Raw genomic sequence first — 19622 nt, forward strand, 5'->3', positions numbered from 1 at the left:
CGTATGCGCTTCTAGCAGAGCAAACATGAAATGAACTGATGGAAATCTTTCAGGGGGGAGGAAGCAAGAGTCCTTGCCTGTAAGAAGCTGTTTTACAAATACCCCACAAGCCAGGCCATGATACCTGTTGCTCCAGAGTCCTTGCCTGAGGTACATTCTCTTTTTTTTTCATTTAAGTAAATTTGTGTTCCTCCTCTCTATTGCTGTCAATCTCTTTGCCCTCAAGAAATAGGTTTGTGCTCCATCTGTGCAGGCAGAGCACTGGTATTAATTGGTAAGAGCTGCTACAGTTAAACTGAAGGGGGCTGATGGTCATGATGGCTTCTAAAGATGCTTCCTATAGGCACAAGATTACGCAGCCTCTTAAATGTAGAAACTCGTTCTGTTAAATCTTATAGTCTGTTTTAAGGGAGTGTCTCCCCTTTAATCACTCGTCTTGTTCACAGTTCATAATTTCCAGATTGGCAAGTGTCTGTCTGATGAGACTGGTTTTATTCAGACAAAACAAGTTGTTCTGTGTTGACGTAATGGACACATTTCAAATCTTTCTTTTTTTGTAGTTTGTTATCACCCATCACTGTTTTCCCTGCCTTGGAAGCCTTCTTTAGAGCAGAAGGCACCTACCTGTGCCACAGAAGCGCAGGCTGAGTCAGGGCAGAAGCTGTGTGTCATCTCTTGGCAAAACTACCAAAACTACAAACAAAACTACAGTAGCCGTAGCCCTGCTGGTGGATACTTGCTTCTCCGGGAAAAAAAAAATAATATATATATATAAGGGTAAGCCAAAAATAGCCTGATCATGGGCCCAGCCTATAAACCACTGAAAACTTAACTTTGCATATTGCTGAAGTATGAATAAAGTGTGAACCTATCCAAAAAAATCCTTCAAGTATGATCAAACTGCAGTGATCACCAAGAATATTCAAGAGGGAATAACTCCAGTGTTGTTCTCCAAGACTGTTGTCTTGGAGCTCTCCACTGCCGCAGAAATACTGACGCTTTCACAGTATTTATTTTACAAACATTTATTTGATTTTCTTTCTCTACAGTTAAAGGTATTTGTTAATAAAATTCAATGGAAAATTACTAATGGAATATTTTCTTTGAAACATAAAGCATAATGAGCTAGTGTTTTAGGTAAGTGTTAGACTTGAGAGGCTGGACTTTATTTGTTTAAATATCATTTCATTTTGTCCCCAGTAGGAAGAATTTTTGTTCCACATAATTGACCAATTTGCAAGGCAGATTTCATTTTGACAACCTTTTTTTTTTTCAATTGAAAAGTCAACCAGCAGAAGAAAACGTGTTCTATTGCTAGTTTTTATTCTCTCAAAGATGAGAAGACAGCACTAATGTTCTTGTTTCTGACTGCCTTCCCTTAAGTTTTTATTGGGTTCTTTTGGATCCTTTACAGTAATTTCTTGAAACAGATTTTTGTCCTAGAATTGTTATTTATTTTATTTTTAAAAGAAAAGTCATTCAGGGGGTGGGGGTGTGCATATTGGAGGGGGGGGGGGGTGGGAGAGGGGTGTTGAGCTTTCTGAAAAGAAAAATTCTGCCTTGCTAACAATAAAACCTTGGAAGAAACAAAATTATGAGAATCTGGATGTTTTTTAAGAATCTCTTCTCTGTTATGCACTTCTTCCTCTCATCTTAATCTGTTTGTTGGTTTGTGTTTTTTTTCAGTGTGGTATCCAACACCTTTTATTAATTCAAAGATTAAATTTTCATGAGTATTCGTCTTTACTTTTTAATTCACAGTGAGAAGCACTTGAATTCACAGTGAGAAGCACTTCATCTTTATGCCTTGTTCTCCCATTAGCTATACTGGTTATATGCAAGGCGAGACTACTGGAGTAGGCATTTATGCTTTTTAAAAAACGAGAAGAGAGTTGGCTCTTGAGTGTGAATAATTGCTTCTGTGTAACTTAGTTACTGAAAAATATTCCACGTAGCTGGGAGGATTCATCTGTTGAAAGGGAGACGTTTGACCTGCAAGCCCTCGTGATTTAACCTCCACCAGACTAGTCAATCTCATTAGTTATGTGCTGCCTTTTCTTCCAACCTATTCTGACTTTTCTTGTTGTAAAATTTCCCTTCACTCATAAATTTTCACTAAGTTCATCTTCTGGTTTTGACTCCATGGGATGGTACTTCTTGGAGCTCTTAAAATGCTGAATCAAGCGAATGACTTCCCATTTGTTTCATTCTTTTTCCTTGTGTCCTGCATCTTAGTGCTCTGTTAATCAGTGCTTGTGTTTCATGCAGATATGGCAGTTTTTTAGTCAGTTAATTACCCCCAAGTGAAACTGAGGAGTCATTTTTGGTTGTGCAACCCAGGAGCCTGAGAAAAATTCCTGCTCCCTTTTGTCAGACGACCTCTGCCCAAAAAATGGCTTTTCAACATCAGAACTGCAGTAATAAAATGTTTATTTAGCACCTTTCAGGTAGAAGGATCCAAAAGCACTTTACAATTAACTACACACATCATCACTGAAATGCATCCAAGCAGAAAATCAGCAGACAACTCACTGCATAGGTTTCAAAACGAATGGACTTTTGACCAGCTGCTTGGCCAGAAAACAAAGTAGAGGCTCTAATGACCTGTAGCAAACAGGATCCTGATTTTGGTTTGGTTTTTGAAGGTCTCATCTGAAAGACCTCCATGGTAAAACGGCGTTCGACCCAATTTAGCCACCTCAGAAAACGGACGATTTGCATCAGCCCTGCCAAGATTAGAATCTGTGGTGCCAGGGAGTCTAGCCTCATCCTAACCTGACATTTAGATGACTAAACCATCACCTCAAGGTAGAGGACATACCTCGTAGGTTCAAGTTGCAAGTATATGGTAACACAGTGCTGTTTTTTAATCCAGAATTCAGATGTTTATACATAAACATCCCACATGTACAGTATGCCTCTTTACAAGCACCAGACATTAATTTACAGTCCTGTAACTTTTCCAGCTTTCGGGGAAGGGGAAATGTGACCTTCTCAGCTTTAGTAGCGAGAAGAATCTTTCCAGGGAAATGGTAGAAGGCACTTGGCACGACTGAACAAAGCACCTGGAAATTCTCTATCGGGAACGATCCTCATTCCCTGGGAGGACAGAGATTACCTGCAGTCTTTCCAGCTGTAATGTCGACAGTTCGTAAGAAGTATATGCCAAATAAATTCTGAGCAACGATCTTCTTTTCTACAGAAGTATTTTCAAATGCTGGAAATGTTTCGTGAATACACAAAGCCCAGTTCCTCCCTGTTGCAACTCCACAGAAGAATTTGGGCGTAAATGTGGCTTTGTTACTCCTAAATACATCTCCTGACTGTAACATTTATTACGGTTTTCACTTCAGCAAAGAAAAATTATAAGGCTATTTTTATACAATTTGAAAGCACTTAATACAAAGTTACATGAATACACTGCATCATACAGCCTATCCGTGGAGAAAATACTGAAATACTACCATAGGGCTGTTCAATACTAGTTTTGTCTTTCAACTTTTTATCTTAATACTAGAAAATATATAAATCATTTACATGACATTATGCAAAAGAAGGCACAGCCGGTTATAGTTTACACAAGCACAATGCATAATATGCAGAAAAAGGTATTAAAAAGAAGCTTCACATCCTTATTAGATACATTGTTGCAATCCATTACAAAAAGTACTTCATCAACAACAGAAGTGTTCAACACTTGAGAGCTATGATATAAAAAAAAATTATAATTCATTTAATGCAAAACAGATTTATATATATTTTTATATATAAACACTGTTTAAAAATGCTAACATAATAAAAGTAGATTATCCATGTAATGAAAAGTGCAAACCAAAGTAATAGAGGGTTTCACAATGTCCTTCTCATGACACAGGAAAAACTAGCCCATAGGAATGAAGTGTTAAATCCACCAATAAGTCCTTAACGTGATGAGGCATCATCAGGATTTCTGAGCGTTTGGAGAAAGCAGTACTGGAGAAGAGGCTCCGTCCAGACTGGGGAGTGGCACTGGTATGTGACCATTTAGCAGAGTTGGAAACTGCAAGAGGCCAAAAGGTAAAATAAAAAACAAAAATTAGTCTTTATCTCAAAGCGTTCAGCCCCAAAGCACGTGTATTTAGCATTAGCAACCGACTCCAGATGTTTTCAAGGCTTGTGATTTCTGTACAGTACGATAGATACCAAATGCCTGCATTAGACACCAGGAATGTGAAGCAGAGGATGGAACCTGGATAACTTTTCAGTGTGCAGGAATGTATGAGCCTATTATTGGCTATATTTCATATCAAAGTTGACATAATGATACAGCTGTAATCACGATGGGAAAGTTAATAATAGAAATGTTTGCCATCCATTCTGCTTCCAAAAACGTTTCTTAGTCTACAGAACATTAATTAAAATCCATGTTTTTCGCCTGCCCTTCATAAAAGCTAAGCAGGAAAGCTCTTTGCGAAAGTGAAAGTCAAGATGTAGCTTTAGGACAGAAAAAGCACAATTATGAACACGAACCACGAGGAGAATTTCTCTCAAGCAGTTACAGTTTATGTCTGTATTCACTAAGAAACTGTCCACTAGCTACGCCAGACCAGATGAGGAAGAATATACTGCACATTAGTACTAACGTTCAACTTCTGACATGCTGTGCAGAGAATATTTGCTCACTAACTAACCCATGCAGTCCTGGTGCCTGCAGCTGCCTGCACCAGCGTGTGCTGACGAGCTCTCAGCGTCTGGGCTGGGGAAGGGCAAGGCAGGAAGGTGCAGCAGGCTTGGTGCCGCGCGAGGCGGGGATTGTGCTGCCAGCAGGCACTTGTCTGCCTCGGGGCCGACTCCATGAGGCCTCTCTCCCGGTCGCTACGGTCCTTAGAGCAGAAGGGCCGAGGAGCAGCGCTCCTGACTTGAGGGACAGCCATCGCCCAGCGCTGGGCAGCAGCCAGCAGAGCAGCAGCTGGGACCGCTTTGGCCCGACAAGGCCTGGGGACACCTTGCTATCGCTTCCACTGAGGTTCGTCACAGCACAGAACCTGATTATGAGCTCTTGCTTTCCTAGCCTATCCTTCTCCAGTGAGGCACGTAAATTACACTGTGCTTGATGTGCCTCATAAAGCTAGCAAAGAGAGGGTTGTGTGATCTCAGGTGTCTGTCGAGGCCAGGGGCTGGCTGGCACCGCTGAGATGCCGGCCATGGTGATGTTTCAGTCACATCCTTCCCCTGCTCTCCACCCCGGCCCAGCTGCCCTCATCTTCTTCCTGCTGCTTCCGTCCCAGGGGCCTGGGACATGGCTGACTCCTCACTACAGTAGAAACACATAAAACAGCTTCTTGTGGCAGTGCTTAATTCAGGCTAACTTGCTAGTTCTTAAGTTCAGCCACATTTTCTTGAATTAATGAACTCCGCGCAGGTCTCTCACTGTTCCAGTTATGTAGTAATTTCCAGCTCATGACGAAACATCCAATTACGTTTCATTACACAACAGTATGGCTTCAAAGGGGAGGCTCTCCAGGCAGGTCAGGGCTTCGAGGTGAGTTGTGTGGAGGAGGCTGCAGCATTCAGGGACGTTCCACAAGCACCGGGAGGGGGCACGGGTGGTCGCGTTTGGGAGTTGCTTTCACCTCGTAAGCACCGAAGGAGAATTTTTAGCAGTTACTAAGCATCCACGGGCTCGGTGAGGGAGCATTCATGTAGTTGTGCCCAGCAGTGACAAAACAACTCCTCCTGGCCTGTTAAGGCAGGGACCGCACTCCCATAGGTAGGCCCTGGGCTTAGTCAGACTGTCGACGTGGATGGATCCCATCCTGGTCCTCAGACTACAAAAATACCAACGCTGAGGAGCCGCAGCCAGTGCCAGGCACGGTGCTGCTGTGAAAAGCAGCAGGGCACCTGAAGGAAGACGACGTACCGGAGCCTGCCCTCGCCCCCGTGTCCGTCAGCAGGCCCGGGTGCGAAGGCGGGCAGGCAGCCACAGAGCTGCGCCGGCCTCCAGCTGCTTGCAGGATTTTGGCTCCTCCGACGCCGAACAAATGCTCTTTCGGCTCAGGTGAAAACAAAAGCAGCTGCAGGGCTCCCGCTGGAGGCAGAAGGATGTTTCGCCCCACCTGAGCAGTGCTCTTGAGCTCAAGCCCAGCCCCAGAGGCTCCAGCAAGGTTCAGAGGCGAAAGGCAGGTCTCGGCTCCGCGGCAGCCCCCTCCTGTGTGGGTGCTGGCCAGCCACAGCGTTCAGGGATTTCATTCCAAGGGTTTCCTTGCGGTCTGCGGCCACATGGCCTGCCACCAGCTTCTTGTGCTTCCTGCCAATTAGCTGATCAGCATAACTTCTCCTGTGACTGAACTGTGGCAGCTGGAGCTGCTAACGCCATCCCCATGGTCCCCTTCCTCAGCCTCGAACAAATGCTGCCCCTGAGCTCTGCAGCCATCACTGTTTATTTAATACCTTTGATATTTATTGCATCTCTAGAAAACTCAGATTTTTACACTCCCCGTATCCACAAGAGAGGACAACGCCACTTTTCTCCTGTTACATATAGAAAAGTTACTTCAGAGAGCTGAAGTAACCAGTCTGCGGACACCTGGATACTTTGCAGAACTGGAAACGGAGCCTTCAGGTTCAGCGTGCCCTTCCTTTAAATACAACGATGTTTCGTCTTCCTGAGAGAGAAGTATCTCTTCCTGAGAGAGAAGACAGAAGGCTGAACCTATGCACACCTCGCTGTGTGAGGCCCAAACTGATCTTGTTTTTTCCAGAGTCCTCACTCCACTGCTCTCCTGGCCAGTCCCTGCCCAAACTGTGCTCTCTCCCCGAAGCCCTGGGGGCTCAGTTACACACTCATCCTAAGGTCCTGCATTTATTTCTGTTTCCTCCATCCAAAAAGTACGTTTCTGCTGCACTACCGACACTGCCCAGGAGGGTCTGGCTGTGCTGCCAAGAGAGTGCAAGCAAACAGGCCCCTCTTAAATATGCCCACTAACTCCTGTATTTTCTCAAACCATTTGAAAAGCTCCAGACCAATGTGAGATGAGGTGTTCCCCTGACGTCTCTTCCACGTGTACTTTCACACACGAACCCCGTGCATTAGAAAGACCTACCTGGAACAGAGTGTTTGGTCCCTGCAGCCTGGCAGGACTCAGAGGAGCAACGGGACTGAGGCTGCTCCAGAAATGAATGCTAGACAGCAGCGGGCTTGGGGTCAGCAATAATCCATTTGGGGTCTGCAAGACAAAAAAAAAAAAACACACCCCGTGATGCATGCCTGCTAAGCATTCACAACAGCTGACAACAACTAAGAACCCAACAACTACGAACCCAAGGGTTTTCCCAGCTCTGGGGTGGTGCTTTCCAATGTCACGGTGCACAGAGAGCTGTGGGTACTCCCAGCACTTCCAAAGCACAATTGGAGGGGAGCTGGAGTTAAAGGACATGCAAATCTCTGTTCAAAGTCACATGAATTATTCCGTACCCAGAGTAACTTTTATCTTTACAAAGAAGAACATGAAAGCGACGTGACAGTTTTGAACAAAGCATTTGGCATAATGAATTAATCTCTCCAGTAATCTCGATGCCAATTACCAAACTCGGTCCCATTCAGCAAGGCGTTTAATGGAATTTGAGCTCACACTTAGCAAGTAGGTGCGTGTGCTGGGGCAGCCTTTAAAATAGGTAGAGAGAGGACAGCAGACAAGGAGTGGCCAGCAAGTCGTGCACTCTGGTGCCTGCCAGCCGCCTGCCTGGCCAGAAATGCCAGCTCTGCCTCCCACACGCGGCCAACATAGCTGGGGTCTCGCTTAACCACCCAGGCCACCGGCTGCTGCTGCTGGGGCCCTGCGGAGAGCAGCAGCAGAGCGGCAGGTAGCACAGGCCAGCTCTGCTCCAGACCACGACGGGTGTTTTACTTGCAAAGCAGCACCCCAGGGATCCGCTGTGCTGTTCGAGGCTCTGTGCAAAGGCCCAGCAATACACGGTCCTGCTCTGACGTGCTCACAGCGGGGTTCAGAGCAGGGTCAGACAATTAGTGTAACAGCACCAGGGGAGAAGAAAGGGAGAGGCAAGGAGCAGCAAGCCTCGAGGGCCTCCCAGTGCTTCTGTCCCGAGGTATCTGCGAGCCTGGCTGCTCTGTAAGTGGCTGATTTCTCTGAGGCATCGCGAAAGAAGCAGAGGGAGAGATGCGAAGGGGAAGGGCGCTGCCATCTCCCTCGTGCTGAAGCAGGTGGAACGTGAATACAGCACCACGTGGCAGAAATCACAGCTGTGGCCAAAGCAGCAATAAAAACGTGGTACTGCTGGGAAAGCACAAGTCTGCTTGTGCTGGGAAACTTCTGATTGTCAGAGCACTTGTATCTGCAAGTTGTGCCAGAGCCAAGAGCCAGCCAAAGCGAGCCTCTGAATCTGTTAATATTTCATGCGAAAAGAGCACTGTGCCTTCCAGGGGTGTTCTCAGTATCACCATCAGGCAAGCATCAAAGCCACCCGAGGAAACAAGTGTAAACCACACCACAGCACCGGCTGGCCTCGAGTTACATGTAGAAATTGGTGTCTCCCTCCTTTTCTGCCCTCATGTAGCTATACCTCTGGTGCTGGAAGTGAAAACTAGCGGGATGTTCCTGCTTAAACCCTCTTTATAAGCTAGTTTAGGAACAGTTTAAATGGAGGTAACTCAGCACAAAGAGAGAGCCAAGCTCAGCAGCGATGCTCCCAGCTCCAGACTTCTCTGCAAGAGCCCGCACGTGAGCACAGCCCTCCTTGTCCCTCCCAGCTGCCAGATAAAGACAGCTAGGAGAAATTAGCTGAAATTAGAGATTTAGGAGAAATTTCTTTACTGAAAGAGTTGTGCGGCGTTGGAACAGGCTGCCCAGGGGAGTGGTTCAGTCACCACCCCTGCAGGTCTTCAAGAAAGGTGTAGCTGTAGAGCTGAGTAGCATGGTTTAGCGGTGGACTTCAGTGCTAGGTTAAAGGTGGGACTGGATGATCTTAGAGGTCTTTTCCAGCCTGAATGATTCTGTGATTCTCTGAACCGCTGTTGCTTGCCTGTTGCTTCCTAGCTCTCTGGGTACATGCAGGAGGCTCGGTCAGTATCTGTGGAAGCAACACAGACCATGCGCCTGCTGGCTGCAGGCACGCTGCTTTGTCTGTGCATGTTGCAAATGCTAAAGGAGAGGCCTACAGAAAAGAGCTGGTCAAAACCATGCATCCACGTCAGCCAAGGGAGAGCCAACGAAAATAACAAGTGTAAGTGATTTTTAAAAAAAGCTAGTATGGAACAAAATCTAAATGGCTCTCGTCGAAAGCTAACCAAAAGAAAAGCTGACATTTCGCACTAAAGCATTGTGCTGAGTGTCCTGAGATCTCATTTCTCTATTCTGAATTGGTTTTGCAAATCAGGTGCTCTTTCAAGGGGCTCCCTGCACCTGAGGGCTTTGCTCCTGACCAGCAAAATGAGATAAATGAGAAACTCTCTGAAGCCCTCTGAAGGAGGGCAATGGCAGCATAATTCCTTTCTATGACTTTCAGGGGTAGTAAGTACTCTGGTTTAGAGATGAATGAGAAAATGAAGTGTTCAAAGAAATAATCACAAAATGAGGACAGAAATCACTCATCGTACTCAGTTCTGGGGTAGCAATAAATTAAAGCAAGCTTGTAATAACATGCTGTCATTGTGTCTAGTCGGCATCTGATAGGATTTGTGAAATTTGCTCCCCGCAAGCAAACTACTTACTGTGGTTACGCCACAGATCGAGGCCATACGAGCCTGTCAATGCACCTCTGTTTTGGTTTGCCACACTCCTGTTCTTCCTGCTGTGCACAGTGGCACTGGGAGGCTTGGCGGTGCACAGAAATGACAGGCAGCGGCCCACAGATCCCTTTTCCTTCGCAGCACAGCCCCTCTCTCGGTGGCCTGCGGGTGTGCCTGAGCTGCCCCACAACCAGCTCGGGTTGGAGGAGCTGTGCTGACCGAGCGCGCTGGTCGCTGCTCTGCCTCCTGCGGGGAGGGCGTCGCGCAGTGTGGGCACACCGGGTGCCCCGGGCAGCTCCCAGGACACGGCCATGAGGCCACACGACACCCAGAACAGCGAAGAGGTGAACACGCCAGATCACTCTCTGTTATGTGATTTTCCTCTTGCCTTCTAAATTACTAGATTTCTTCCACAGACTTAGCTTGCAAATGAGACCTCACTGACATTACCACAAATAAATGAGCAACGGACAGCTATTTTATAAGAACAGAATAACCTACCAGGTATTCAGTAGGTCTGTACTGAACGGCAGCTCTGGCAAGTACTCTGTGGACCTGTAAAACTTTGGAAATCAAAACTGGCTTAAGAGCCTGTCTTAGAAACCAATTAATTTACTCCCTATCTGAAACCTAATGAAAATGCCACACTTTTTGAATGGATACAACATCCAGTAGAGAAATCTAACCAGGCACCCCACAGCACGCACACTCTGTTTCTGAGCTACAAAACCCCTGTGTTCTGTTTTTCTTCCTGGTTTTTTTTCTGCTTGTTTTGCAGACCTGGAGGCTGATTTCCCTTGGTAAGTGATTTGCTCATGTTAGCGGCTGCCCATCTCAGTATCCCCCAGGCACCCTGTGGTGCTGCTCTCCATGCTGTTGCTCACCCCGGGAGGGCAGTGCTGTGAGGAACCCGCTCTCCATACTTAATTCAGACCTGAGCTGTGTCTTCCTCTTCCCCACGTGCTGCCAGATGACAACAAGCTCCTACCGCTACTGGCCTTGGCCAAACTGAGGGAGAGCTGGCTAAGGCAAGAGCTCCCGAGGCTGGAAGGTCTTACCTGTGCAGTGAAGAAAGCTGGAGTCAGGGATCCCGAAGGAAGCGCGGGGCTGTTGAGGGCAATGGAACCGATATCGGTGCTGGATAGGACCATAGGTGGGGCTGAGATTTCCAAGCCTTTGGGTTTCTTAGCCTTTGGGGGAAGAGATGGCGATTTTGCCTTGGAGCCTGAGGAGAGGTTCAGCGGCTCAAGGGAATCTGAGTCGTGGCAACTGGACTCAAGGAAGAGGCTCCTGTGCTCCGCAGGGAGGGGCGAGGTGGGAGACAGAGACGGCGACCTGGAGGAAGATGACGACGGAGATGAAATGCTGGCACTGTTTGGTAGCATTAAGGAAGAGATTTTGGCTGATACGGGCGAGTTGAGAAAAGCAGAGGCAGCTGCTGTTTCGGAGGTGGAAGGCAACGACACCATGGGCCTCATAACTTGTTTGTCTGTTTTGTTTGTCACAAATCTTATGACAGTCCGAACTTCTTCGACCGGTGTGTTTCCTTCTGACTTCTCCTCCAGTTTTTCTGTTTTGATTGGCTTGTAAGTGTCTGGCTGGTTCTGCAGAGAGTTGATGGTGAACGAGGAGTAGAGGCCAGAGTGGATGTACTCGTTGCGGCTTGTGCTTTTCAGTGCCGACAAGCTGTGCTTGTGCGCGTCCCTGCTCTCGGCGGCCATCTTACAGTCGCTGTCCTGCAGCAAAAGGCTCTCCCTGCTGATTTCCACGGCGTGTGGATCCATCTTTAAAATCTCAGGGAACGAGACAAACTTGTACACGAACTTCTGTCCGATCACCTTCTTGATGATGTTCTGCAAGTACAAAAGCAGACGCTAGAAAGATCAGTATCTTGGGGGCAGCAAACACGAAGGGTCTCACGGGGTAGGGGAGCACTGCAGCCGCCTCAGGCTGATCGGGGCCCCTCAGCGCGGCCTCCACCGCTTCTCGCCCTCAGCCTGTCCCCGCGCCTCTGCTCAGCCGCGGAGGCCACAAACAAGGCACCACCGCCAGGTGACAAAGAGCTGCTGGGGCCTGGCTTCCTCCCGCTTCCTCTGGGAACCTTGGGAACAGTTCATTTACAGTAAGAACAGTTTTGCCACCTTGCTGGCTGAGGCCACTCCGCCATTTGATTTCACAACGGAGGCAAACGCCTTCATTTGTGCTTCCCAAAACCCAGACCTATTGCTCTGGAGTATGAAACTCTCTCCTGAAACGCCTGCAAAGGACAAAACAAGCGCAGCCTGCCTGCTCTGGTCACTGACCCTCCCTTCCTGCCCGTGCGCAGAAGGACTGACGTGCACCGACGGTGACTGCATTTCTTTCAGCAGTCCTGATCTACGTCCGTGACAAATGCAATCGCTTGTGTCCTGACGTATCCCCTGTACTAGCTCCAGGTCTCCATCAGTCTAGACTGGCTATTGAAACTACAGAAAAACAAGGAGCGCGATTTCCTGAGATTTCAGGAGCGACTGTGATTCTCTCTTCTTGAAGCCCCCGCTGGAGAGCTTCTCCAGGAGCGTCCTCTTAAAAACCCCTTCCAAGAAGTGACCCTGTCATGGGGCACATGCCTGCTGCACCTCCACCTAGTACTCTGCAAACAGACACGTGCATTCCTGTACGTAAGGGAATGTAAATATTTACATAATTCCTAATCATCTAATGCTTTTACTTTCAGCCACAGATTCTGAGACCAGTACAGAAAATATGTATTGACTGAAAAAGAGAAAATGGAAAAGGGAAAGGGAGCAGCAAAAGGGAAACGGAAACGGGAAGGGGAAGGGGGAGGGAAAGGGAAAGGGAAAGGGAAAGGAAAACAGAAAAGGAAAAGGAATACATCCTCCCTATTTATATATGGACAAGTTCTAGTGCTGGGTGCTCACACAGCCTGAGGTACATCTTTTTTTTTTTTCTTTTCCTTCTTTTTTTTTTTTGTCACAAAATCAAGGCTGAATATGGGGGAGAGGAGTCTGTACGTCTGTATCAGATCGTCTTCTGTCTTTCAGCTGAGCTACTCCACCCCATAATTTTTCTGTCTGAGCATGCTGGCACTTCATTCAGGCACCTTCTTGAATACAAAATTAATCCCACAGCAAGCCCTGGGATGTAGCTTTGCTCCATAGGCCAGGAGCTGCAGCACAGCAAAAGCTGTTCCCCAAGCTTACAAGTGGAATCCGCAGCAGGGAGGAGAAGTGAATTCAGCGAGCTCAGGATAAAGACACAGAACTGCCCTCTTCCAAGCCGAGCTGTACTCACATCTGCCCACCCAGGTGATCCCCCTGTGCCTGTTTTAGCACTCCAAAATTTCAGGACACGTATTTAGCCCACAGAATCTAATTTTGCATGAGCTTTAATTCCCATGGCTTTGGCCTTGGCCTAGATTTTTTTTGGGGGGGGGGGTGCTAATTAGGTGAAACATTATGTGGACACACTTTTTCTGTGAACTTTCATTTATGAACTCAATTTTATATTTTTCTTTATAAACACAAAACCTTCAAACTATTCACATCTGAGAAGAAACATCCTAACTGGATTTTTTTTCTTTTAATATATACACTTTAACTTAAAATAATCCCATCCTTTGGAGCTATTGTTCCATCAAGCGCTGGCTACTGAGATTCTACTTGGAAAATGTTGACTCCCAGAAGGACAGGATTCAATATATCGAAGGGTGCAACTTGAAATAAGGGAACTGGCGCAGGCTTCAAACAAGGGAGCATTGCTATAAAAAGCAATGGAATGGTCTGGTGAGTTTATACTTCCTCTATTGTTATTAAATATAGTTATATTTTCAGAAGGTCTCTCGGTGCGGCTCCTGTGTCTCCATACACCTGCAGCGATCCCACTTAATGATGGCTGCAGATGAAAGGGATTCAAGTGCAAACCCCTCGAGCACTTCGCAGGCTTCTCTTAAATGTGGAGCCTGAGGAAATCTCCAACAGCATGTAAGAGAAAATAAGGATGCAAATTAATTAACTGCCTCTGAAACGCTGCTGTCATTTTGAAATTTTTTTGACAAATAACTGAAGTGAAGGTAAAAAGCAGCTTATTTTTACCATCACCTCTGTGATCTGTCAGAATCACTCTGAGCTGCAGAAGATGGTTCAAACCAGGGAGGACAGTGACGGGCATCATGACAAATGGGATTTTTCCACCCTTGGGTTAAAAAGGCAATGGAGGTTTCCTTACATAAGGACTGCTTTTGCAGGGAGCCTAGACCACTTTGTAGCAGGACAACAGGCGTATGTGCTCCTTTAGCCTTTTTTGCTGTTGTCTGGATTTTCTAGGGACATCACCCACGAGCAGGCTGGCAGCGAGTGCCAGGGCTGCTGGCCAGGGCTGTGGGATGCTCCAGGACTGCTGCTGGGGACGGCGACTGCCAGGCCAGTGCAGCTGCTGGGGAGGAGAACTGGTGGCTTAAAAACCTCTTAACAGCACCCTCTGACTCTGGAAGAGGGCAGGGGCTGGGAATGCCCCTCTCCTGTGGGCTTCTTGACGGGTTTAATCCCTTGCTCCCTTTACGCTTCCCCTCCTCTGTCCCAGCCTGTGAAATGGTGACTACAGCAAAGGTGGCCGTCCTCCACCGCGCCGCGCTCTGAAGGCTGACAATGCCGGCTGGGCACACCGCTGCCTGGCTCCAGCCCACCAGCATGCCGGGGAGCTGAGGCACGTTCACGCCACAGCACTTGTGGCGCTCTGCTTACGAGGGCCTCAAAAACCAGCTCAGGGCAGGTGGCTCTGACACCAGCTGGGGGGACAGGGACCTCCCACCACCCTCCTCCTGAGCAGGACGCCGAAGGCTCAGTGACTAGGCTCCCCCTGCATCTCCAGCCAGGCTATGATGTGGCCGAGGGGGTTTGTGATGACCATGTGCATGCACTACCTTTGGAAGCCCTGCCAATATACACGTGAGCTGTTTGTTCATCTCAACAGAACGTGACCTCTGGATTTCCTTTTTTTGTTTTTCTCTTTCCCCGTTTTTCTGGGCATCGGTGCAATCCAGGCTCCAGTTCCTCTATCATATTATTGTGTTTTTATTTTCATCAGCTCTCCTACTCCTTGTTCCAGTCACTTCGAGTTAAGGTGTAACTATACTACCAGTGCAATGCAAGGATTTTAGTGGCTTCGCTCAAACCTGTTAGCTCACAAGTTTGCTGGCTGCAGGAGCTACTTGGAGCATGAGCTGTAACAGGGACCCAGTTCCCAGTTGAACTTCAGACTGACGAGGGGTCCCAGGGCAGGAAGACAGATTGGGACACTTTCTCCTCCTCCCAGGAACTGACCTATAATCAGGGTGCCTGAGATCTCAAAATCTATGTCAGAACGGGATGAACTTGTCCCTAGGTGCTAAAAGGACTCTGCTTGGGAAAGAAGAAAGGCCAGAGCTGCTGCACCTAACTCCCATTTGGATGTGTCCCAAGTTCCCTGGCTCTGAGAGTACCCAGGGATGCAACATCATGGGGATACTTAGGCTGTGAAGTCTTCCCTCTGTCTTCCACGTGATTAAGATTCTACCAGAACTCGTGGGTGGAATAATTGCCTCCTCTTTCTGAATGGTGAAATTACCATGAACAGCACAAAAACAAGGCAGGAAGCTAGGAAACGTTCACACTCCCATGCCTGAAGTACGTAAGCTGGCAGGAGGTAGCTGTGGCTGCAACACTCCGAAAAATGGGGCACGTGTCCACGTCAGCGTGTGCAGGCAGGCAGACTCTTACCATACTTTGTGCCCTTACACTTATTATACTGTGTGTGCATAAGCCAGACACTGTTTTTTGTGATTTTTGATGGAGGCACAGGTGACACCTGAGCATGCACCTGCACTGACCTTTGGGAGTGCAGGGCTCTCACAAGCTGGGTGTCAGTCTGTCCTCACCCCACCTGGAAGGCAAAGACCACTCTCCTGGCTCGCAGCTTTGGGCAGGCTCTCTGCTCTCTCCGCAGTTCCCTAGGCTTCCCTTTCCCCTCACATCAAACACGAACTAGTTGTCGTTCCTTTGGGGGGCCTCCTTTGGTTTCCTCCTCTACCCGTCACCTCCTACTCCGTATCAAACTCTTTACTCCCTTCTTTCCCTGAGGACGGCACCCACGAACCACTTTGATGTCACTTCACACAAGCACTTTCTTGACTTCCACCCATCACTCTCGAAAGAAGCTCCTTTCAGATCTCCATAAAGCTATTTTCTAAAGTTCCTTCGAAGTATTTCCTTAGAATACCTCTTACCTGTACCACTGCAAAACATACAGCTGGCACGCTAGCGCCGTCACACTGCTTGTATCACTGCAACCTTCTGTTTTTCCCTGAGCTAACTCAAGAGAAGACCTTCGCAGAAGTAAAATAATAATTTCTGCTACCTCTTTATATCCTGAAGTTTTGCAAGCATACCAAGCGAGAGACCCTCTTCCTGAGACAATTCTTCTACACTGCCACCCACGCTTGGGCATTAATAATTGGAATTAGTAAGCCGGCTATGGGGTCTGACCTCTTGCGACAGGGAGGGAGGGAAGGCCAGGGGCACCACAGAAGCCTGTGAGCACCTGAGAAGCTCTGTCCCTTCTGCTGCACCGAGCACAAACAAGAAGCCTTATTATTTATGTACTATACATCATGCTGCCAGCCCATCTAAGTAAGAGGGTAGCCATTAACCGAAGTTAAAATGATTTATTCTGTCTTTAGGAGACAGATTGAATAGCAGTCATTGAATAAAGCCTAGGGCCACAGCCTGTTCAGAGAGGATGCAAAAATATTGAATTGTTGTGCTTGTCAAAGCGATATATGATCGTGTAATTAAAGACGCAGCATAACTCATGCAAACGTTGAAGTTATGCAGGGAACCATGGCTTTGTTATTTCTTAACTTTCCTAATTTTTGAAGACTTGACTTCCACAACTGTAACATCCTAATAACGGGGCTATCTGCAGGCAACTCCCTGGATTTGTCCCTCTTCCCTCAAAAAGCAAAAACAAAGAAAAACCAAAAACCACACACCTCATGGGGAAAACTCACTAGCTTCTCTCTTGTGATGTCATCTTGAAATATTCACGGGGACCTTTACCTGTCCTGAAACCTCTAGAGACTTCAAAAGGTATCTGCCATTTGGTTATCAGAAAAACAGAGTACCTGGGCAACTTTACCCATAAGAAAGGTACTAATACAACTTTAAAAGGTATTTTGGTTTCACACACCAAGAAAAAGAGCTCTGCATGGGCATACATGTGAAGGGTTTCCTCGCCTGAAAGCATTACAAGAGAATTCTGCCTGGCCCAAGTGTGTGATATGATGGACATGCTGCTCAAGCTGTAGGCAGAGATGGCGCAGGAAGCCTTCCTTTCCTTAGTGCTATTTGTCATCTGTGCCATCGCTCTGTTTAGGCGACAGAGGAAATACATTAAATAAAAAGGGGGGAGGGGAACTTGGGTAACAAATGAAGAGGGAGATGGAAAGTCTCCGGATGATCTACAAACCTCGAGTGACCAGAAACGCAGCAGCAAATTGCAATTGAGACATGCCACACTATACCTTTCCTGGGGTGCTTTATACGTGAATTTAACATAAATCCAGCCATCAGCCTCAACAGCACATCATGCTTGCTTTCAAAGCCAAGCTGAGGAACTTGTCCTAATTGTGTTATTTTTCTCCAGCACTGGAATTAATTTGCTTTTAACTCGAGATGAATCAGATGATGAATTTTAACAAGCCAGTGTTCCCCCCAAGCAAAATGGCAGAGCTTATAAACCTCCATTTATCCACTGATCAGTTTTTATTTCTCCACAGTGAATAATTTCAAAGAAAAACCATGAAGCCGTAGCTTAGTGTCAGCCGCATGCAGCAGCAGGGGGCAGCCCACGAAAGAAAGGCCCATCCCACAGGCCACCATCACCACTAAAAAATCACTGCTTTTGCCTCAAACTCACGTGCTGTCAGATCATCTGAGTTATGGGTAGGGGATTCCCTGTAGACACAAGGCCACAACCCAAACGTGGTGCTGTCCAACAGTTCTGCCGCTCTCCTTTCCTGCAGCCACTCCCGACTGCACCACAACATCCATCCCATTCGCCCCAGCACATCTGGCTGCCAGCACATCCATCACTGCCAGCAGCGTGGGAGGTGACAAGGATCTCAGAAGGCTCCTTAAGGCTACCTCAGAGCCTAGACTGCTCTTGGGTCGTCCCACAGATCAGTGAACAGCCCAGCGGAGAGGAGTGCAAAAGTCCAAGACAGGCTCTTTCACTTAACCATCCCTTCCCCTTTTGTTTTGCAGAAAGGAAAGAAAAATGACAAAGAGACTTCCTTCCCCTCCTCAACTTCCTCCCCTTCTGTGCTATGCAGCATAAACTGAATCAAATGCAGAGGATTTGATTCAGCAAGACTGAATCCGCTGCCGAGCACTCCCTGACAGCCTAACAGGATTCATAACTTGCTGTCTTATGCCACTATCTCTCACACTTGGAAACCTGCAGCAGGCTCCCCTGTCCTTCTGCACTCTCCTAATAATCCTCCTTTCTGAACTGCCTGTGAACCAGTGGGACACAACATGCCATACCAATGCAGGAAGTAAGAGGCTCCCACTGTTTTCTGATAAAGGAGTCACTCCTTCCTCTTAAATAGCACCAGCCACGTTTTTGGGTTGGGGTTTGAGCCCAGATCACAATACATGGGAAAGGAAGAGCTTATCCTCCTTTCCACCCAGGAGCCCCGGCATCCATTGGGCTGCAGAACTCCTGGAAAAATGGCCAAAATCCTTTGCCACACCTAGGCAAAATCATCAGATGGAGGGGAGCGCAGCTGTAAGAGCAGTGAGCAATCACCACACCCAGGTGAAGAGACTGTACAGCCACTCCTCCAGCAGGTGCTGCACGAGTGGAGGCAAAGGAGATGACAAAGGTGTGTGTCTGTGATGCAGGTGGTGGTGGGCAAGGAGCTGAAATCAGTACAAGGCTAAAAAAAAAAATAGGTTAAGGGACAGCGAAGAAAGGGAGGCTCAAGTAAAGAGTCAGCCCATTCCTTTGATTTGAAGAGATCGGAGAGATCTCAGAGGACAAGCGCTACAATATATTGTCCCTTATTTTCAAGCAGTGTCTGATCAGTCACTAACCGTGTATTTGGACTTTGTCTGGGTGTGCTGTTCGTTCACCAGCAGGCTCTCTGTCCCCACTGATCCCAATCAAGTTTATAATCAGAGGGGTTGGAGTCATATAAAGAAGTGGATTTCCCCATGCTGAGCAGGAGCTTTTTAGCGCTTTGTGAAGAGGAATTCATCATCCCAACTGCCTGGAACAGCCGCTGCAGTGTCCTCTCTGAATCCCTTTGTGCCTTCTCAGTTAGGCCACCTTTGAAAAATGTTAAGTGGAAAAAGCTGACTTCTAGCGGACAAAATACTAAAAACATTTTATTGCAAAACCTAGAGCTCTAAATCTGCAACTAAAATTCTTACAGTTTCATACAGAGTCTTTCCAAATTCCACTGTGAGGAACAAAAAGGTTGCTCAGAAAATTGTGCGAAGTCAATTTGCAATCAGCGTGGCTTTTGGTTGCTGTATTGGACTTGCTGCACAGCACTTAGTCCCACTGCGCACTTTGAGAATTAGTGCACTAAAATAATACGTGACAACAATACTTTGAGCTCAGTTCTGAGCCTGTAACTGGAAAAGGTGAATATGCAGCCATTTTAGCAGCTCAAAAGTTGTGTTCTGCAATTTTTTCCTTCTAGTATCTTGTCACATCTGAGAGATTTCCTTTCAATCATCTTTCTGTTGTAGCAGCCTAAAGTAAATTCTGCTTACTTCCTATTCTCATATTTGTATCCTTTATTACACTGTTGCCACTTCATGCCAAGACTAAACGTCAAAGTGAAAGACGG

The 19622-nt window shown here is 47.1% G+C and overlaps 1 protein-coding gene across 3 annotated transcripts in view; it reads right to left on the reverse strand.

Annotated features, from left to right (window-relative positions):
• Nucleotides 1–2413: 2413 nt before the first annotated feature.
• Nucleotides 2414–19622, reverse strand: part of ELK3 (ETS transcription factor ELK3) — a 35656-nt gene continuing 18447 nt past the window's right edge. For all 3 annotated transcript variants that reach the window (XM_066994769.1, XM_066994749.1, XM_066994759.1), the window contains 3 exons: nucleotides 10783–11577; nucleotides 7083–7205; nucleotides 2414–4039 (listed from right to left, as the gene is read on the reverse strand). In XM_066994769.1, the coding sequence (XP_066850870.1) occupies nucleotides 3941–4039; nucleotides 7083–7205; nucleotides 10783–11508 (948 nt within the window). In that variant the 5' untranslated portion in view covers nucleotides 11509–11577 and the 3' untranslated portion in view covers nucleotides 2414–3940. The remainder of the gene's footprint in view (nucleotides 4040–7082; nucleotides 7206–10782; nucleotides 11578–19622) is intronic.

This window comes from Anser cygnoides, chromosome 1 (genome assembly GCF_040182565.1).
Source record: "Anser cygnoides isolate HZ-2024a breed goose chromosome 1, Taihu_goose_T2T_genome, whole genome shotgun sequence".
NCBI classification, from domain to species: Eukaryota; Metazoa; Chordata; class Aves; order Anseriformes; family Anatidae; genus Anser; species Anser cygnoides.